This window comes from Anticarsia gemmatalis, chromosome 2 (assembly GCF_050436995.1).
Source record: "Anticarsia gemmatalis isolate Benzon Research Colony breed Stoneville strain chromosome 2, ilAntGemm2 primary, whole genome shotgun sequence".
Taxonomy (NCBI): Eukaryota; Metazoa; Arthropoda; class Insecta; order Lepidoptera; family Erebidae; genus Anticarsia; species Anticarsia gemmatalis.
Window position 1 is genome coordinate 531598 of NC_134746.1, and position 14245 is coordinate 545842.

General features: G+C 35.3%; 1 protein-coding gene across 8 annotated transcripts in view; it reads left to right on the top strand.

Annotated features, from left to right (window-relative positions):
• LOC142978959 (ichor-like) overlaps positions 1–6148 on the top strand; it is a 40992-nt gene extending 34844 nt beyond the window's left edge. For all 8 annotated transcript variants that reach the window (XM_076123681.1, XM_076123620.1, XM_076123636.1 and 5 more), the window contains one exon: positions 873–6148. In XM_076123681.1, the coding sequence (XP_075979796.1) occupies positions 952–2346 (1395 nt within the window). In that variant the 5' untranslated portion in view covers positions 873–951 and the 3' untranslated portion in view covers positions 2347–6148. The remainder of the gene's footprint in view (positions 1–872) is intronic.
• Positions 6149–14245: the final 8097 nt, after the last annotated feature.

Consider the following 14245-nt stretch of genomic DNA (forward strand, 5'->3'; position numbering starts at 1 on the left):
TCAAAAGTGGCCAGTGGTGTAAAAAACGTAGAATTCCGGTGCACAAACAAACTGAAACGTCCACGATGCAGCACTGTTACCTAGTGATGCGTAAACGCTTGCGATTACTTGCCAGGGGCGCTTCACATTTTCTTAATTAGGATTTTTTAATTATAAATCCAATTTTGTATGGTTGATTTTGGAAATACAGTGTTGTGTTGTCCGTTTAGGTCGATTTTAATGTATTAAGTGATTCAATAAAAACATATTTATTTTGCTGATAAACTAAATGAGGTTTAGAAATCAAAACCATATTGTTTCATGATAAAAAAAGGCAAATCTGTGCCTTAATTACGAATTTATGTTTGTAAAACCGCAGGTCCGATAGGGCTGATTTTTGACAGAGTGTAGAAGCAAATAATTTTAGATTCGCTATAAATAGGCACAGTTTATTTTTATTTTCGACACATCTATCGCATCTGTATTATTCACAGGTTGAGCACTACTGGTTGAGAGCGTCTTGCATGTGTGCGTGTGTGTATGAGTGTTGCGTGTGTTGTGATAGGTTAGGAGCATGTGATGGATTTTTGAAATTATTTCTAATTGTCCGGTAGTATGCAAATTTTCAAGTTCGTCTAATAAGAGGTTTTAGAGGAAACGTATATTAGTCCTGAATCCGAAGTCATACTAATGATTGATAAAAATGGTTTATCATTTGTGTGTTTCAACCGGTATCATTTTAATAAACATAGTTCATATACAATATTATTTAAAGGTAATTACTAAGCATGAAGACTAAGCAGCAAACCCAATCCCTTCCTAATCTAGATTTAAGACTTACAAAGATTTTGCTACTTAACATCATACTCATGTGCTTGTTTGTATTGTTACAGATAGCGCAGCAGGGTGGCGGCGTCCAAGTATGGCGGTGGCGGGCTCACCCTGGGCTCGGGAGTCGCGGTGAGGCGCGGCATGAAGTGCGCGGGGGTCGCGGGCGGCGCCGCGCCCACCGACGAGCTGCTGCTCGGCGGCTGCTGGCTCGACCCCAAGCTCGACGCCTCCTCCCCTCCTCCCACTTGTCACGAGCTCCTCGACTCGCTCCTAGCTCCAGCACCCCTCGCTGAACTCAAACCTCTACCACCCTTCACCGGCTACACCGGACATCTCTCCATCAACGGCATCTCCGGCCATCATTACCATGCAATCGCTCAACGTCTTCCCGAGGAGAACAACAACTACCCCACTCAGAGTGGCTACGGCGCCGACCATGACGTCGTATCATCCTCGACGTGTGCCGCTGATGCTGAACCTCCAGATCTTGAAGATGTCAAACCCTTCTTAGAAGCACCCGACACCAAACCATTCGCAGAGACATCGGGACCTGACGCCGCTGACTCATGCGCGGCGTCATGCTCACCTCCCGCCAAAATGTTCGAGGACGGTCACAAACAACACATGTATGACTTAAGCTCGATAGAAGACATCGCAGCTATCATTGGCTCTGCAATAGCTGACACAACGGTGCCGTCGCAACCTGAAGACCCTGAGCGGAATGACTCCAGAGATAGTTGGATGGACATTGACGCGTGGATCACCGGTGCGTGCAGTCAACCCGGAGACAAAATTGTTCCGCAAGATCTCGCTGAATTTGGTCTTCCAAGCTCCCCACCTTCGGCACAAAATAATCCGTCCAGTCTCGATTTCCCCTGCAAGGGACAAGAGTTTACGAAAAGTCAAGAATTTCTTCACAAAAATCTTGGTCAAGCGGGATCAACGCTGCAGTCGTTGTTGACGCACGGATACATGCCACTTCTCCAAAATCGCCTGCAGAATGGACCACCAGTGAAGCAGGAGGCGCCAAGCTCGACGAGTTATGGGATGGACGTGATATCGACGTCCTCGCCTCCTGGTAACGCCGTGTCCACGACTGATGGCGTCGGTGGTCTGCTCAACGGGCGATACGCGCCACACTACGCTCTTGGTCTAAAGCCCGATGGTCTGTGCAGTCCAGACAGGCTCCTGTACTCCCACGCTCATACCACAACAGCAACACCAGTGAGCAAGCCGAGCAAGCGGAGTAGAGCAAAGGCGAAACAGGCGAACAACGGTGGTAACATCCACGGGACGTCTTTAGCATTCCCGTCGGCTACTGCGGCTGAGTTGAGCGGTCTGCTCGGGAAGGAGAAGCCGGTGCACCGGTGCGGGATATGCAATAGAGGTTTCCTGAACAAATCCAACATTAAGGTCCACTTGAGGACACATACGGGCGAGAAGCCGTTCAGATGCGACGTGTGCGCGAAGGCGTTCCGGCAGAAGGCGCACCTCATCAAACACCAACAGATTCACAAGCGGATCGGAAGGGACTAGCAGAGGTGTAGGTTCTAGCTCAAAAAGCATTTCAGTAGTATGTAAATGAGTGTGTGTGACGTCAGTGTCAGTGAGCGTGTGTCGTGCGCGCTGAATCTCAGTATAGGCTATTGTAAATTAATTTCGTTAGGATCGGAGGCATCGTAGCGTCGATAGAACATTAAGCACAAAGTCACTCGGCGAGTGGCGAGTTGTGACGTCACGATGCTTCCCCATTAGTCTTCTAACGTAGTTATGTGCGATCAAGATTAATACTAATTTAACCCATTAGCATAACATTCCTAAGGACAAGTGCAATGTTAACTAGTTTTAAGTGATTTATATTCTCTGTATTATATTAATTAGTTTGTAATTTCTAGATGTTTTCTGTCCCGCTCTTTTCCGTTGTTTTCGATGAGATATCCGTCTTGTTAGTATAGTTTTATCTCCTTATTTCGGTTATGTGTTGACGTTGTGTTGGCGCGGAGAAACGCGTGCGACGAACAAAACATGAACGAAATATTTTATGTAGAAATTTTTATTTAATTATATGTGAATGGTTACTCCGATTACCTATTGTTAGTCAGAATTTTTAATTAGTTTTTCATTTTAAATGTATAAATAGGTACTTAGTTGTAGAGATGAGAAATGACAAAGCAAACGAGGCTAACACGTTACTGCCAGCTACTTATAAACTTTGTGTAAAATACTCTTAAAATGTTCAAGGGATAAGATTTTATATAATTTGGTTGACATCGTTTATAAGTAAGGATATTTTTATATTACTTTCATTTATAACTAAAGTTATTTATTGTTACTCGATACTAACTTTCTACTTGAATCAACAAGTATTAATAACATAACATACCTCAACGAAACACAACAGTCACAAAATGTAAATAAATAAAAATCTTTGCGACTTATAAATCTCTATATTTTTTAAACTATTTTTCTAAAATAACTTGCAAAGATTTTTACTTTTATTCCTACTTGATCGTTTTTGATCTTTCTAACATGACAATCACATCACCTAGAGAAAATAATTTTAAGCACATTTTTATTAAATACACCTCATTTACCACCATCACAACCATCATATCATCATTATCTCCCATCACATCACAATAATCATATCACTATCACCTCACAAAAGCACATCACCTTATCATATCGTCACTTCAATACCTATCCTTCATAATACGGTAAATTATATTCAATTAGAATCATAAAGTCCGGACATCACTGCATTTTTCATACTCATTTAATTTCTATAATGCAGTAATCATATCATTATCACATCAACACATACATCAAAATCATCACCAATTTTGCCATCACTATTTTGCTAATTTATAACAAGATTTCCGACATTTAAGGACTTTATTTATTCTTTTACATTGCAAAATTAATTTAAGCGACATCATAATTTAAAAAATTACCATCTTCCAATTATATATATTTTCAAATTCAATTTCATAAATATTTCCATTTTCACAATCTCATTTGCCAAATCATCCGCCATTGAAATGACTGAATCAATCTAAATAATATAATTAATGTTATTGGTCCGATCTGCAGCCAATCAGCGCGCAAGTAATACACTTACAATACGTGCACATACGCACGCGATCGGAACTCTACGCATCCGGGAAGCGGATGGTGAAAAAAATAAAATTCGTACTAATAATACCGATCCGTTGTTGCGCAACATCGTTTGTTGGCAGTTAGTAATTGGTGTTACGGCATATGTTAAAAGGTTATTCGCCTTGAGATGCGTGATTCGGTTCTTCACAATTACTACTTAATATCTAATAATTATGAAACGATTTGATTGCTTTTTGGCGTTTTATTTGAAGCTATTTGGTAATTAAAGCTGTTTATGATCACTATATTTCAGTCTACATTTCGTAATCTAATTTTTCCTAATCATCATTATCACACTAACATTTCACCATCATTTTTACATTACCCTTATCATCATCACATCACAAGATTTCATCATCACTTCACGAAACTTCAGTAACATCACTCTTTCATAAATCAATCACATACCAAAACATTACATTTAACTTTTAATCACGCAAATTTCATTATCACTTAAAAAAACTTTACAAATGTTTACTCATACTTCATTAAATCAAATTGATCGTATATCAAAACGTTGCATTTTCACCAACCAAAAAATCACAATTTATTTTTTAGAAATGCATTTACTTATTATATTTTTCTTTATTTAAAGCTATCACATATCAACTTTTAGAATAGATACATCACTATCACTATCACTAGTGCTTATTTCACCAACAACCCTTTAAACAGACACATAGTAGTATCACCCCTAAATATTTCAAATATACATCAAAAAAAGATAAAACGTGACCCCTAATTTAACAATTATTGCAATAACAATCACCTAACTGGCCCCTACACATAGGGGCTTCTTTAAACTTGTATGTCGTTGGTGAAATAGAGCATAACTATCATTAGCATCACTATTTCAAGACTGTGTTTAACATAAAGCTTCGTTTACACTATACATTCCACTATCATATCACATTAGCTAAACGAACAAACGGGGTGACTTGCGGAAAATGGAGGTGATTTGAAAATTTATAATTTTATCCAAAATTTTGGTAACAATTTTTTTTTTATTTTTAACCATGGATTTTTACCCATAAATATGTTCAGAACAAAGTACTGGATGCAACCTTATGATGCAAAAGTGATATAAATTGCACTGTTTAGAAAAGGACACCACTATACATGTATAGCGTTGTCTCCTTCTGACGGTAGTCACTTAAATACACTACAATGCAATTGATCACATTTTTTATTCGTACTTTTTTCTTCAGTCACCCCGTTCTCTCATATTTCACGTAGGGATATTAACTTGAGGACATTCCATTAGGTGCCTACTGTAGTAGGGTTTGACTGTTCGGCGTTTGTACGCTCGTCTGTACGGACTAGCGGTTGCCAATGAGCATTACACGCGGCTAGAAAACGCGCGGGCGAAACGCTAACAAAGATTTTAGCAATTTTGCTATGGTGCTTAAATGGTAAAGTTTTCAGTACATTTTCAAATTAACGTGCTGTATCGATGTGTAAATGATTTTTTTATTTGTCTAGCTACAATTTTTTTTTATTGTGTTTGTAAAGTGCTGCTTTATAAAACGGCTACTTAGTTTTCAAAAAGAAATTATTCTCTCACGCGTTTTAATGCGAAATCATGTTAACACAACCAAATTGAATACCTAACAGTCTAGACTTTTTAATAAAAATGATGACTCATTAAATGAAATATCATTTTACGTGGAGAAGAAAGCAAATAATAAAACGTATTTGTACCATTTTATTATTAACTTTCACTAATAAAGGTTATTGACGATATAATAATATTATTATATTCAGTGGTTTAGAAAATTGTAATGAATATTATAAATGTTTATTCAGCTTTCAATATTTACTGACATTTACGACTTAAATATTGGTCTTTTATATTTTCGTGGTATTGACCTAATGACCTTCAAAAGACTGCTCAACTCTCGTATCACCGTTTCGCCCGCCGCGTTTCAGACGCCCGTGTACATAGAACTTAAATAAAAGTACCTTTTTGTTAGCATATAAATCGTTAGCCTTAAGTATTTATTTTTGAATATATTTTTTGTAATTATTAATTAAATGTAAAGCATTAAAGTTGACGAAAACACAATTATGCGTAATTATAAGCGGCGAATGTTAATTTTCAAGAGGTTTTTTTTCCAATAGTGTTATAAGTAAATTGTAAATTAATGTAAAATAAATGAAGATTTTTTTTGTTAACGATCATTTTTGTTTGTTTTACAAAACCTTTAACACTTTACAGCCAACTGGTAAGTATATCTACATCAGCAATGCGAATTGAAATAATTCATGACAAAGATCAAGTAATTTTCTAAAAATACAACCTTCCAAGTAGGTCACATTAGACATCTATAGAGCAAACAAAGGTGTGAACACACGAAGTGAAAGACAACATAAAGATCAGTTCACACAACGCACGTAATGTTCCCGTGCGTCTCGGAAGAAAGTCGGATGTGAAAATTGTCATAATGCACACACAAACGACAAATTGCCTTTTTGCGTCGACAAGTGCTCTTGCGCAGGGCACACAAGAGAAAACACACACACACTCACAAAAACCCGTGCGAATATAACGCACACACGCGCACAATGTCAACGTGCACCTCACACACACGTAAAGTACGGTTGACAAATTATTTCGAAATTGTTTTAATTAGTTTTTTTGCAATGTAATGATTTTGTTAGTGTCGGTTCTGTAACTAATCGATGCTTTATATAATGGATTGCAATTCAATCGCTCGTTAATTGTGTGACAAAATTGCAATGTCAAAATTTGAAAATGGTTTTTGTAACACGTTTTACACCTTTTTAACAACACATTATTGGCTTTGGGAAATGATTAATTAAAATTATCTATATAAGTATAACATTAGTAAATTTCAGTTCTGAGTATACTCTCCTGTAGTATTTACCCTATTGTCTCAAGAGGACTATCATGTTTTAGTACAACGACTAAACAATAAGTAACTTTTGTTAACTTAAGTTAACATTTGCAATACTAGTCATTCAACAAAATTAGCACTTACTTATATAACCCAAATTACCTAACAGTACTGTAACCTAGGCTAGGTACCAAAATTGAATGTTTTTTAGTTAGTCCGTGACCAACCTTCAAGAAAGTGTCATGCTGTGTTTGAACCTAATTTCACAGTTATAATAAAACAATTGCTAAATACATTGCAAGAAAAATGTATAAAACGTGATTATTTGACTTTACAAACACGTACAATTATAACTATAGAAGATTGGAGTATTTGAAAGTGATCAATGAAAAAAAAGTAACTGTTAAAAATATATTGTTAATGTGATTTAGAACAAAATCCAAATAAATTGATACATATGAAAGTAAATATCCAAAACAATAAACCTAGTTAGAAGTAACATTTGAATTTTTTTAAAAACGTATTAAAAAAACAATAACAAAATCAATAAAAGAATAAGACTTTGTGTTTAAAATTAAAAATGAAAACGTCAAATATGTTCAGGATTTGATTATTTTAAATTTTATTCTATAATAGCAGTGACATACTTGGATAATAATAATAAATCAATTTACACATTTGTATCAAAATCAATTCAAATACATTATCACTTTAACCCCATCAAGTAACATAAAATAAATAATAAATAAACATTAATTAATAGTCCACATACTTAAACACTATTCGAAATAACAAAAACAATAAAAAATCTCCAAAAAATAAAAAATAATAAAATAAATGTTAGTTTCAAGGTCGGTGTGTTGCAGACAGTACGTCGGAGAGATTCTTTCACCAACCCACTTACATAGCGCGGCTTGATTTCACCGCCGCCCGCAAACTGCTACTACGTGACAACTAGTAGTGGGGACTTAAGACTTAATTCTTATAAATTCTTATAATATTCGTATAAATGATGATAAAAAATAATTAAAAGCATTTTTTTGTTGGTTGTACTATTTAATTGGTAACTACCGTCATTTATCGACCGAGCTTCAATTATAACAAACAGTTTATTTGTATAAATAATATTTTGTCAATTATTATTTCTTCAGCAGCATTGCAATTTGATCGATTAGCTAAATCTAATTTCCACATACGTATAAAACTTACAGGACGTTTATTTTCGTCCACATAATTTTCAATGACTTGCTTTAAGTGTCAACCTTTAACCTAAATGAATAATTAATTGTTCGATTTTGATTTCACTAAAGTCACAGCAGCAGTCTTACGATGACTGCAACTTAATGAACTACTTCTAAAAGAAACAGAAAAAATACTTGAAATTGCTAAAACACAGAATCCAAAAACATGTCAAGGTTTTACTATACACTCAAGTATCCTTCCATCAAAACTGCATCAAGTTCATATCGTCAGTGGTAGCAACATATACAAATGCGCTGCATGCATTGTTTACAACACGCGACGAGAATTCTGCCTCACGACGCCACGAGACAGGAGTGATGACCTTATACTGAATATACGAGGATCTTGTAGTAGACCATAGTACTAGAATACTAGAAGACCAACAGACCAATAGACCATTAGACAAATGGTTGCGTCTGCTGGACAACAAAGACCACTAAGACAGCAATGGTTTAAAAAAAACGTATTTTACACACGTATATGACATACCGGTTGTACCCCAAGGTGTAGGCAGAGGTGTATACTAACAATATTAGTCCGAAGTAATAGGGGTCTACCATTTACCGGACACGTTACCAAACTGCAAGCAACTGTACTAATGAGAAATATTGTAATATAAATTAGAAAAGACCAATAGCACTTCGCCCGACCGGGAAATTTCGGGAATGGGATCCGAGACTTCATGATCAGCAGTCGAATACACTACTAAACCTATTACTAACCCACGGTTTAGCAAGGGTAATAAAGGAGCGGGCTTTATGACCTCACTCCTGTTACAATGCTTGGCTACGGTCTCCTCGTGGAGGAGAGGACACGATGGATACGGATTCTAATAGAAGGGCTTCGTAATAAGGGTAAGGCGACTAGTTTCAAAGTGACATAGACAGAATATTGAAAGACGAAAGAATAAATAACGAAATTAATAACAGACAAGAAGTAGTTCCGTATAATCATTAAAGTCAGTATCCTCTGGTATAGATCTCTCGGTAGTTTAAAATCTAGAGGAATACTGCAGAATTTAGTTTTTCTGAATCATAACGTAATGATTGTGAATTTCATAAAGATTGCACCATACTCGCCAACGATTAATAATTTAATTCGTGAAATAAAAAGTCAATTATATATAAAATATATACGATATAAAATTGAAAAGAAATCAATTCACAGTCAAAACCGTAGTATAACGCGTTGAAGTCTTTAATACGACAGAATCACGCGTACAAGAAATCTTAAAAGCGTCGATGAAGTAATCATATTATTCTAATCTTCTATCATTTCAAATGCCAATGCCAATTCCGACCATAAAATGCTACTTCTAAACTCCTAAATCTGTTAATAAAACAAATATTTCATCAACCCTTTTTCCTTAATGAAAGTCATCCTTCCTGCTATCGGAAAAGCGGAAACTACCTTGAACACTTATTATGATATTTAACCAAGCGAGAATCAAACTCACACTGCCCACCAAAACAACGTTCTAAACCTACAATCATACCAAAAGCCTCCTGAGACATCAATAAACGTATATACTAAGTAAATATAAGTCAAATGTCAGCGTAACATTTGCGAGATGAAGTGAAACGCGAATACGCGCCGCGCCCTTCATACTTGAACTTGTGTCTTGACACTGAACCACGCAAGTCACGAGCGGGTAGCGATTTAGAATGTAAATATTATAATATTAGTAACTTGAGTTTTGTGTTTTATTGCAGAGTGTTTTGATGTTATTGGTTGCTTTACAAATATAATGAATACCTTAAACGCTTAATATATTTTGTGAATTTGATTGTAGATTTTTTGTAAAGATAAGGTTTGAGTGTCAGGAAACATATGAAAGTATTTTTTTTCTGATAGCTAAGGTACCTAACTAACGTATATAGCGCAAGATAGACAATGTGTGCTATTTTGCGTTTATAAGTAAAATAGAATAAATTAAAGCATCTACATAGGAGACCTAGATTATTGGGTTCAAAGTCTGACTCAAACAAATTTCGTTAGGTAAAACATATTTGAAAAAAAAAATCATATTGCTCAGGTCATGAATTCATATTGCTAACTCAGAATGCGAGATTTAATCGTAGAATTAATCAAATATTTATGTATGCGTATGTATGAATAGCGTAGCAGTTCAAGCTGTATACAGCTTGAACTGCTACGCTGTTGGTAAGTAATTATTATGCAAAATCAAAGACGAAGAAACAAAAAACATCGCTCTGCTTGTAACTTGCACCACGTGACCTTTACTGGGGTCGAGATTTTGGCTCGCAATGATTAATATCAGCGATGTGAACGACCGAACACGTGCAGAACACACAGTGCACATGTTTCATTAATATTGCACGATTTCTGAGGTATGTAGGTACAGTCAACAGTCGGTGAACTAAATTAATGTAGGTCGACAATCTACTGAGTTCATTTTTAGTTGTTGGATACTTATCCTATTTATATTATAAGTACGAAGGTTTGGATGAATCAGGTTAAAACTAATTTACGGATTTGAATGAAAATTGGCACACAGATAGAGTAACCTGAATTAAGGCGTAGGATACTTTTTGCTCCGGGAAATTTTCTTACGCAAATGCAATTGTAAGTCTAATGTCCTTAGGAACTCTTCGGCATGCAAAACATTCTCACCATGTTTTCCTTCGTCATTAAATTAAAGAATAATCACACATCACTTCGAACAGTCTATTGGTATGATATATTGAAGTCTCGATTATATTACTAGAAAGGTAAGTTTTTGAAATCTAGACTACTTGCATAAAAGGTTTTATTGGCTCTTCTGAACAATTAGTAACTGTTTAGATAACTTTATGAATCAATTCGGTATTCTGCATTTGTTTTTGCACTGCAACCAAGACATACGGTTTTGGTTTCAGTCTTAAAAAGTACAGTTGTAACTTTATTCTTATAAAAGTCCTCTTATATTTGTGTACAGTGACGCAGCATCACTTCAAGTAATGATTTCATCTGTTCTTGTAACTGTTCACTAAACGTTGCATCGTGACTAACGAATACGTTTACGATGCACACGTCTCACTTAGTACCAAAATGTAGTGAGATTTTGATACTTTTGTGCTGATACTGTTTACTGTTACAAGTTTGATGTTGATGTAGCTCTTTTTTAAATGTTACTATTTATAGAGACTTTTTCCTAACAAATGAAGCCTCATTATACCTTAATCTTAATTAAAACAATAGTATTTACAAGTAGTTCTCTAGAACAGTTCTTGAAGGCAATAGGCCAGCGTGGTGGACTCAAGGCCTTCCTTCATTCCGGGAAGAGACCCTTGCCCAGTAGTGGGACGTTGATGTTAATTATAAAATAGGACTTTAATAAGCATGATTTTGTCTTAACATTGTATCTTTACTAGTTTTATACCTAGAAATTACATAGATTTAAGAATGAGTGTCAAGCTGCTGAACACAGGCGACCGAAATAAGTGAGGAATTTGGTTATTGGTCTATCACGTAAATCAAGTGCGTGTTGGAACACTTTAGTAAACTCTAAAAGACTCTTATGGTTTCTAATTGTTCTGGCTTTTCAAAAGAAAACAATATTTCTCCTCTAAGCCATCACAGATCGTCTAAACTTTAAGATACACATGAACTGGGTTCATCGAACAGGATATGACACTATGAACTTATATTTATATAAAATCAAAATGCATACTTCCTTCATCAACAGATTACATATAATAATAAAAACACACAACCTAACAAAAAATATCTCAATCAAGCAATTCCTTAATTTAAAAGCGCGATTCTACTCCTAATTTGACACTACGTGATTAAAAACTAGTTAAATTAACACTCAAACGTGTAATATTTACATTTGAGATTGGCTCTAGAACTCAATTTTTAAGTGCTGAACTCGACCCAGATATTTGTTTTATTAAGCTTATAATATAGCTTATAGCTTATTTATATTGCTGTTTTTCGTTGCTATCCAAAATTGAGGTGTCTTTCCGTCTGGTTTGAAAACGGTGTTAGTTTAGATGAATATTATGATTATTTAATTTAGAACGGCAATATTTTACCATATGTTATTGTAGATGCATAATAATTTATTGAATTCAATACGAATTGAATAGATTTTATGTGTAGATATATTACTTTTTTGTGTAAGTTACATTGATATTAAACAAAATAAATTGAATTATTTCCACATACAAAAGGCCTTTGGTCGAGAAAGAACGTAATTTGATTCATTCAAATGATACATACATATAAACCGATTAGAATCGTACATGCCAATCATCCATCGAGACGGAGAATTATTTTTTCTTAAAAACTACAAAATTATAAACAGCAGCAACAAAAAGTAAATTAACATATATATTAACTTTACAAACTACCTAAAAAAAAACATGTAATTTACAAATAATTATAATGATGAAGAGAATTTATAGCGATTTACCTCAATCACATGAAATTTGCGCGACCCCAAAACATCGACATGCTCTGAAAAATATCGACCCACATCGACCCGAAATGTACTACATTCTTTAAGTTTTAAATATATAATTAAAAGGTTTTACCGTTTTTTAAGAGTTATTAGTAAACATGACAATATTTAGGGTCAAAATTTAACCTCATTTATTAATTACATATTTGGTTTTGCCGTGACACTATCTATCGTCAGAACACTCCCTATTTTCTCTACTCTAACCTATTTACGTACAGAATATACATTGTGACAATTTTCAATAAGAGTTTGCCGAAATTAGGTAGAGGCCGAAGACTACTACCACTTTCTTCTTATCTTACTAGATACATACAAATACCAGAAACACAACAACCGTTATTGACAACAATTTTGAACAAAACATATAAATTTACCAAAATTCATCACTCTAGACATACAAACCCACTCATCCAGAAACCAGCGAAATTCCCGTAACTATGCGCATGCGCATGCACTCTAACCTTGACCATGCGACCTTAAACGCTTCCGCTTGGAAGCTGCGCGGGCACGGCGGGTCGGGGCGGGGGGGCGGTGCGCCGGCGGGCCGCGGGGGGGTGTCAAGCGCGATGTGAAAGTGTGCCGCTGACACGGTTACCGCCGCGCCGTATCCGCCACGCGCTGAACTATGAGAAGTCCTTTTGCGTAGGATCATCTTTTACCAGATAGTCAATTGATGGTCAAGGTTTTGCCAGATATATGATATATCTTTGGTTCGTCAAGTTAAGGTCAAAGTCGTTCAAATCCGAAAACCAGTTGGTGTTAGTGTCAAAGTTGTTCAAACCAACCGAGAGAGTTTGATAACGTTGACACAGTTTATTTGCTATCTTATTGGACAACACCGACTTTAAGCATAAAAGACACTTAACTTAGAACAAAGCATTGCCGGTGATAAAAGTAGCTTACCAAACTGAACATTAACTATCTTCTATGTGGAAGAACAATAAAAGAAATAAAAATCTTGTAGAACTTTAAACATGACATTATTTACTAAAAACCATGGTATGAAGACGCGACTTTAAAGACATAATTTTCTTTTATCTGTCATAAAATCACAAAATACTAAATATATTCCTCAAATATATATAAAAATATAGTTATTTCGTCTTGTTACCCTCACGTAGTCCCACGTGTGTCGCGTCAGATACGAGGGCGAGAAGTAAAAGTCAGGCCGTAGAATAACAGTACTCGACGTTCACTCTCTACGACACACTTACGACCAAATGTTAATGTTTCAACGGCAAATCACAGCTGAATTATTTACTAGCCGGTAAACGTTTGTTTGAAGTGATTCCTGGATTTTGTTTCATTGATTTTAGAGAGAGATTCTCATTCAGTGTTTTCTTTAACGTATATGTTTAAAGTACAGTTTTAACTTGGCTATGAAAAGGAAGCGTCAAGCGATACAGCATGGATAATGGATACAATTCGATTGTGTATGATTTTTTAATTAAAAGAACTTAGCTATATAATTATTTTGCGTAGGAATTGGAAATATATCTTTGTATTGTACTAAACACATTTATTCAAAAATGATCCCATTTTTACACATGTCGCGCTTAGAATTGTTTACCTTAAAGATGTCCTGTAGCAATAACTTCTGCTTATTATTAATTCTCATAAAAACAGCCATAGGTAATAATAAAACAGAAACAATTAAACATTTTTATCTCTATAACACAAAATAGCCCTCTACCCACTGGAGTAAGCT